The 8303-nt window shown below is 34.0% G+C and overlaps 1 protein-coding gene and 1 long non-coding RNA gene across 2 annotated transcripts; one reads left to right on the top strand and one right to left on the bottom strand.

Moving 5' to 3' along the window:
* Positions 1-1191: 1191 nt before the first annotated feature.
* On the bottom strand, positions 1192-2294 carry LOC124633883. The gene is made up of 2 exons (XM_047169254.1): positions 2139-2294; positions 1192-1639 (listed from the first exon to the last, which is right to left on the bottom strand). Exons 1-2 carry the CDS (start codon positions 2188-2190, stop codon positions 1260-1262), a joined length of 432 nt encoding a protein of 143 aa, XP_047025210.1. The 5' UTR covers positions 2191-2294; the 3' UTR covers positions 1192-1259.
* A 479-nt stretch (positions 2295-2773) lies between these two features.
* Positions 2774-4387, top strand: LOC124634095. The gene is made up of 2 exons (XR_006984824.1): positions 2774-3309; positions 3657-4387. It is a non-coding gene; the product is annotated as an uncharacterized LOC124634095 (long non-coding RNA).
* The last annotated feature ends 3916 nt before the right edge of the window (positions 4388-8303 follow it).

Here is an 8303-nt window from a genome sequence, read left to right as displayed (position 1 = left end):
ACAATCACAGAGGAAGGAAAATGAATGGAGATGCCATAAGCTTTTTGTACGTTACTATTAAATGAAAGAAACCTTCGGATTCCTTGAGATTTGGTGATGATTGATTGGTGATTTGGTTTAAAAAAAGTGGCCGGATTCCTAAATAAGGATTATGAGAGCAGAGCTAGCAACATTCCTAGTCCCTCAACACCCAACACTTAATTACTTTATTGCAATCCATAATGTATACTGGCTGGTCAGTAAAACTAAAGAGAAACACCTATAGACAATGTCGGGCACAGCAAGTTAGTTTTTAGAGGAGAGGATAAAGAGCACTTGTTTGTGTTTTAACTTTTGATTTGTACTTTATTATTGTATGCCTTAATGGCGGGACATAGCAGAACTTATTTTAATTTTTAAAAACCTGTATTTATGTTGCATACCTATGGTCCAAAATAAAGATGATTTGATTTGATTTTAAAACATAATAACACCCGCATTTTTTCGCGCTACTTGCAGGAGATTTAGCGTTGTGACATCTCCACTAGTAGTTTTATTCTCCATGTTGACAACCCATGGGAATGCCCAACTCTTGTTATTAATTTGATCTGTCAAGCTCTCGGAACAATGCTGGTGGCACTGGCAGGTGAGCGCCATGATTTGTTGCTCGGTTTACGTGTGTTTGTATTGATTTTCTTTCGTGTTGAACTGTTGGGGGAATTAATTGTATGAAGTAATGAGGGAATTACAGATAATTTTATTTCACTTAGGATCTTTAAAGTACATAATCTGAAGAATTTGTTTGTGTGTTTGTTTGAACGCGCTAATCTCAGGAACTACTGGTCCGATTTGAAAATTTTCGGTACGGGAAGTAGTTCCCACGGGATGCGGGTGAAACCGCAGGCAGAAGCTAGTTTGTAATATAAATAACTACTAGGTATGATGAAAATACTTAAATGTTCTTAATTTTTCATAAAAGTTGAAATTATAATAATCATTTATTCTTATTTCGGTTCACTTCATCTTTAAATGAAAATTCATTCACTGAATTACTCTCACTACAAAAGACAGAAATTAAATCAAATATGGGAATAAAATAATTAAAAAATGAATTCCATGAAATAAGACAGTGTATTTAAAAAAGAAGCTTCAATACCTTTTTCCTTCCAGCTCATTTTTTTTAAGAAAACACAAAGAATAAAAACAAATTTGTTACAGGAAAAACATTTTTATATTGCACTTAAAACATTAAGAAGCACCATCTATCCTACGTACAAAATTCAAGCCTCAACTTCTCCCTTCCACGGATCAATTTCAACAAGGGTCAAATGGAATCTTTGCCGTATCAAACTCAGACTATTATCAGCCGAATGATGGACTAAAGACATCAGTTCATAAGTACCACTGTAGGACACATCAGCTCCCAAGAATCCTATAGCACAGCTGGTAAAAGGTTGGACGGCATGCAAGAACGAAACAGGTCCTGCGGGCAGTCTGTTGTTAGGGTAAGCTTCGTAGGTTGCTCCATTTGGGAAGATGACGTTGCAAGATTGAAGGGTATCCAGGAAAGACTTGGGGATCGATAGAGATTTGCCGATGAGCGGGTTTGTCAGGAATGTGTAGTGCTCGTCGGGTAGAGTGATTTGAGTGATGGCTTGACCTGAAACAGATGAAAGAAGTGTTGAGATATCAGTGAATGGGATAGTAGGGTATCTAGGAATAGCCTACTATCCCGAATGGTTATAAATCGCATTCGGCGCATTATTAGTAGGCACCACCAGATCACTGTTGTATAAGCAGTAACTTCCCTACATAATGAAAATGTAGTAGATACATTAATTAATTTTGTGTTCATATCCTTAAATTGTTTGTAAGTAATTCCACAAAAGTATTAAAACTAAAATATGTGTAGATATTATTACCGGCTCATTGTAAACACGAACTTTAAAAAACTTGCTCCCTTCTATAAACTACAATATAATCAAGTAAATACTTCTTTCTAGTCTCAATTCAATCTTAAATACATCAAAAGTTTTTACAACTCAACAATAATATTGGAACAATTTTATTTTACTTTCTGACTTTCGTTAACAAGAATTTTAAAAGTTGCAAAACTGTTTTAAAAGTGTTTCAAAATATTTATAAAGTTTTTTTCGTACCTTGGGTCAATGCCGCGGCTATCACAAATAAAGCTAAGAATTTGGCTGCCATTGTTAAAGTCACAATATAAAACTGCGATAAATTTCTGAAATAACTTCTTTATATAAGTAGTCGTTCGATTACTGGGAATAATCAGCAAATCTGGGTGTTTCTTTATCAAAGTCTTGATTGGCAATGATAAATTGGTTTTGCATGTTTGATAAATTTATTGATTCATATTAAGGCAACTACAAGTATAACAAGTGCAATACTTATGAATTCTCGAGTAATTATAGCTTAGGTAAATAATATTTCAGGTGGAATTATTCTGAAACGAAAATATTTGGTTATGTGACCTAATTTGATAGAATTATTGATTAAACTATATAATAAATGTGAGCCATGGTTACCAACGTATATTCATTTTTGTTCAATACGAGTGTTAATTAGTGTTGTATTCATTAAATAATATTTAATTCATAAAAGTTGGACATAGGTCTACAGATAACCTTTTAGATTTTTTACACAGGACGATATAATCATGATTTGTACGTGAGATATAATTAGCATTATACAATTAACGCTTACATTAAAGATATCTAAAGATGGAAGGATAAGATCAGTTATCGAAGTTACGTGAGCTCAACTATCGACATATCAGTAACATTAAAAGGTCCTCGTGTTGATGGATACATCATATTAATAGATAAAGTATTACAAAGGTCATGCTAATTTAGCGAACATAATGTGTCACTATTTGATTTTAGTCTGCTGGAGATACACATACACAACTAGGGACCCGCGGTGCGTGCTTCGCTATGTTTGAACCTAGTTCACCATTTAGTAACGTAAAAATGTGATAAATGAATAACCACTCGACCGATTAAGTGCAAACTTCACATACACCATCTACTAAATAGTCCGAACAAAGCCTAGAACATTTGGTTTGGATAGGCGAGACCTTCTTGTGTTATAAATCCACAGCAAAAGTGGCAAGCCCAGACTGATTGTTAGCCACGGCAGCTGTACTCTCTAAAGAGATCATTCAGCTGCAAAGAACATATTCTAGCGTACAAAAAATTGCTTGGACACAGGTGTTCTTGACTCTCAAAGCCAGATGAGATGGCAATCCGACACAACCAGAGAGAGATCAGGCGCAGGATCGACATTAACGTACTCTCCGATACAAGGGTATGTCACCAACGTCAACACTCGAACAGCAAATCAATATAAATATTAGGTTCACTACCTAAACCTGTATAAACCCTGATGTGTGTTAACCAAATTAGTTTTAGGCCAAAAGTTGATATCTATTCAAACAGTTCAATAACACACGTAAACCAACAAGTGTGAATATGATTTCACCAATAATTGTGGATAGTCTCTGTAAAGTTAGCACTTTTACATACCATCGAAACAAATGACTGCGGTAGAATTCCACCGTTTCATTTTATCGTTTTAAAAATACTGTTTTTTATAACTTGTATATTATTTGATCAATGCATGTATTCAGATGTTTTTTTTTTTATGTATTACAGACTCTGTGGCCAGGCCCGAGCGCTCACAACACCTGTGATCACAATTTATAGTAAAAGATTATTGTATATGCCGTACCTATATTGTTAGTTCGTTTGTATAAATTGAATTTGTATCCCACTAAAAATTTCCCGGCGCGAATCGTACCAGTAATAAAATTTTATTGATAATGCTTTTCTGAACTGTATGAAACTGAAAATAAACAAACGAACACAAATTCACGCGAAATATTTAATAGAGTATGTTCGCAACGTTTTAATCAGAAAATATGTTAAATTGTAATTAATTATTAGTTACGGTTATTATAACAAAGTGAACTATATAAATTATGGTTAAAGTTTTAAATACTATTGCAAACCAGCTTTGAGCAAATAACAATATTATTCGCCATAATATATTATAGTAGAATGATCAATGAAAGTAAAAACGTCATGAGAATTTATATTTTCTGTGCTAAAAATTATATTTTTTTTCAATGAACAGCAATTCGAACCTATTGAAACCTATAATGTTGCTGGCAGTTAACTCACCTAACGACTTATAAAAAGAATTTTCTTTAATGCGCTTAACTGTTTTTGATAGGTATACAATTCTCTGCTTCTAAAACACTGAATCAGCTTAACTTGTACTCCAAAAGGTGAAGGTACAAAAAATGTATCTTAAAACTGATAATATAAAGGTCAATGTTGGAATTGAACAAATAAATTCAGCATATCAACAGAAATACCAAAAAGGCATACTCAATATAATTAAGTTTTAATTACTACAATGAGACTAAAATAAAGAGGCAGCCAATCACAGCCGCGAAACGGTCGACTGAGCGGATAATACCCAACAGTGCGACCGCAAACCGCTGGTAATCAAATTAAAAGGTTATGGCGGACGAAATACAACAAATGGAAATTAATTTAAAATGACATCCACGGATTTTTGTTGAGAGTAAAATTGCAGTTGTTTTGAGGTTTTACAGAGGCTCATTGGATTTGAGATCGACATCTTCTGCCCAACCTTTTCCACAAGAAAGATGGCTCCAACGACTGCCTATCTGACGCCTTAACCCAGTTACCTAGGTAACACAATAACATTTAGTTAAACCGACTTTTTGTGAGTACTGAACGAAATGGTTTATGGTTTTCGCATAACTGGATTTTCTGTTAATTTCGCATTTGTAGCACCACAGATTGGTTTCATATGAATAGAGTTATTCACAAACAATGTTTGCACCCATTGACAATTCAATTAATTCGATATTGATGCCCTATTTCAAATGACGCATTTATATTTGCTGTCAAAACATTTTGTATCATCCAAACATTGTTTTGCATAATACGAAATCCAATTACAAAGGGGATTTTGTTTCTCACTCAATTTCAATATTCTATTCTAGTATAAACTCCTTGGAAAACGTGACATTAAAATCTCGTCACCCAAGGAATCGGTCGATAACTTTAACAATTCTAAACGCGTTCAAAGAGAACAGTCTCGTTCGTTACATAATGTGACACGTAAAACAATTTCCAAGACCCTTATCCAAGACTACGTTGGGAATACAATACACGCTGAAAAAGACCAGCTTACAAAGACCCCTGATGATGAAGATAAAGATTCAACGGCGGGTCAAGACAAACTGGCTGGCTGTGATATCATTGAGTTGTGATGTAGGGTAAAGTACATCGTGTACTCAAGTTTGATGGAGTAGCTTAATAACTAGATTTCATTGTGGCGATGTGATGCTATGATTTTATTAGCTGGAATTGAATGTAATTATACAAAGTTACAAGTATCTACAAAATTAAATTTATAGAAAAGAACATGAAAGCATATAACAAAATCTTGTCGGACAAGCATTCAAATTTTAAAGCTAAACAAAATAACATTCCAATCCCATACACTTATCCCAAGACATCCAATTTACTCTCAAAAACACGAACCAAGTACAAAACACAAACAAACCGAACCACTAAAAGGAAAAATCAATTTGCAACATCCATTGAGGATATTTACGCGACTTGCGAAACACAAATAAATGTACAACGATCGATGGACGCCTTATTCGCGGGTGTTTCACTAAATGGTCCAAGTTTAGCCCATTTGGTACACCAACGTTCTATTTACAGGCTCTTGTTAACGTTTTCGGGTTATTTTTTGTTTTATACGACTTGTCGAGTGGATGTGCAATTTTGGCTTTTATTTTGATTGCGTTTTTGGATTTGGATTCTTCTTCTGTAGCTTAAAGTTTCGAGTTTGTATCAAGCTTTATGTTAGGAAAGGTTAGCCTTTCTGCCTTAAATTACAAAGCTTTGAATAATGCTTCAAGACCAATGCTGTTGCAATGCATCGTTATAGCAAACGTGATACTTAAATCACCAACTAAAGACGTCAGAAAGCCGATATTTAATCCATATTGTGGAATACTTGCTACCCACTCAGTTTAGCTAAGGCTGAACCTGAATTGCGATACTAGGTACTTGAAAGGCATAGTGTATTTAAAGTTAGCCACAACAACATTATTTCGCAATAACAATGCATTAACAACACTATATGCCTTTGCAAGCAACAAACTTCAAACAATATCTTAACAAAATTAATATATCCCAAACCTCTTGGTTCGTACACGAAAGGTAACACTTACCGAGTACACAAGAGTTTCACAACAACAAGAAACATTAGTTCAGTAGTTCAAATATCGATGGCCAATGGACATACGGACGAGAATTTGGACACGGCCCTTTTTAAGAAGAACCAAAGAATGGACCTAATTCTTCTTCTTGAACTGTTGAATATTTTGTTTGGACTTTGCGCAATGTATTTTTCTCTAATCATAAAAACATTCACTCCCTTTTTAAGGCAATTCATCCATCTTTTCTTTAGCCTTATTCTTTGAAGGAACGAACGTGTTATTTTCATTTAAAAAGAGTGGCCATGGAGTTTCTTGCCAGTTCTTCTTCATGAGACCAACTCTTTGGAACCGTGAAACTAGTTTGATGTTTCGAAAGAGTTGCTTCGATATCAAGGTCATTGGCCTGCCAGATATAATTATATCGTTTAGTATAAGTGGCTCTGTTGATAGCATTGTATTGAAATAATTGTATATTAATTAGTTAATTGACTATTATACTTCGGCCGTTCAGAGAATGCGTTCCTGACACCTATCAGTTAGTCACGACTAGTGATGGGCACAACATAACACTGAGTTCGTTACCGTTCCTTCAAAATGAACCGCCGCATTATTTTAAGATTATTTTCGTTTTAAATTGGCGGAATCATTTGTTTTATATTTTAGTTATTTAAGTGGAAACCAAAAAAAGGTAATATTCATATAATAAAATTGTTTTATTTATTCTTTGTTACAAGTACATTGAATTGAATGTGCGAACAGAATATTAATCAGACTCCGATTTGCTTGAGGAGGTGGTGTCTTCATCATCATCTTCGCCTACATGTATAATTATATTATTATCAATAACAGAATCAATCCTGATATCTCGGTCTAACAAAAGCCGGGTAATCAAATAAAAACAGATCGAAAACACTTGAAAAACGTGGTCTATGCGCACGAAACGACAACGGACGACTGTTTTAGCGTCACAAAATGGCGGCCCATAACGCCATTTGGGGTTACCATTTTTAATCTAAGTATAAAAATGCGGTTTGGTCATAGTTTTATTTTTATATTTCATAAACGTTATAATTAAGTCTTATAGTCCATTATTTTCCAATTCTTAAAAAGAAAATCAAAACGTATTATTTTATATTATAACTGTATAAGAACAGATTACGATACTTGCCTGTTATTTTTAGCACAGCACTACAAAATATAAACCGCTGACATAACCTTGTAATAGCGCAGTATAGATTTAGAAAAATATTGTTTACCAAGTTATTTGACACTCAGTTTGGCACAAAATTATAACATTCATTGATTATTGATATAATAATGTTGTTTTAATGCTCCTCAATTGTTAAAACGGTAAACAACCAGCAAAAATATTTTTATCGTAACTGCAACGCCATTGCAAAGTTACGTCGTCAGTTCAATCGCGACGTGTCAGGAACGCATTCTCTGAATGGCCGAACTATAGTCTTGTTTTGACATCAGAATTATCAATGATTGGTTTGACTGCTGTAAGAACATTATTTACAGGTAAATATTTGTTGACTGGCAATGATATTGAATACCAGTATATTTAACACTAAGTAACAAAGGTTGCCAACCCGGTCGATAAATGATTGATATTGATAATAATTTTAGTGATGCAATTTGTGCTTCGTCTGAGCTGATGAATTATATCGACGCTGTATGATTACAGGGGATTTTTTAAAAGATTAAAGTTAATAAAGCTTAAAACAGATATAATTTTATACTATTCTAAGCCATTTTTTAATCAGCAGATCACCATTTTATTAATTGTCGAGTATCTAGATCTAATAAACTGTATAATATAGAAGCCTGTAAAATCAAACCATCCATACTTACATCATACTATTCCGTATCTAGTCAGTGTACATGGATATGCGAAGAAGTTTTGTTTTCACAGACTCCAGATCATGGGCTTTTGTTACCCTAAAATTCTCGTACCCATCCTTAAAATAATGCAACAAAGAATTGAAACGCCTACATACATACATAGGGGCACATGGTCTAAACA

This window comes from Helicoverpa zea, chromosome 10, assembly GCF_022581195.2.
Source record: "Helicoverpa zea isolate HzStark_Cry1AcR chromosome 10, ilHelZeax1.1, whole genome shotgun sequence".
NCBI lineage: Eukaryota > Metazoa > Arthropoda > Insecta > Lepidoptera > Noctuidae > Helicoverpa > Helicoverpa zea.
Note: the sequence above shows the minus strand (reverse complement) of the source record. Positions and strands in the feature narration are given on the sequence as shown.

What these genes read in the sequence shown, in the direction of transcription:
- LOC124633883 (XM_047169254.1), bottom strand. Translation starts at nt 2,190, where the DNA reads ATGGCAGCCAAATTCTTAGCTTTATTTGTGATAGCCGCGGCATTGACC. An exon ending in AGCCGCGGCATTGACCCAAG is followed by an intron (nt 1,640 to 2,138) that starts GTACGAAAAAAA and finishes CATCTGTTTCAG; the next exon opens with GTCAAGCCATCACTCAAATC.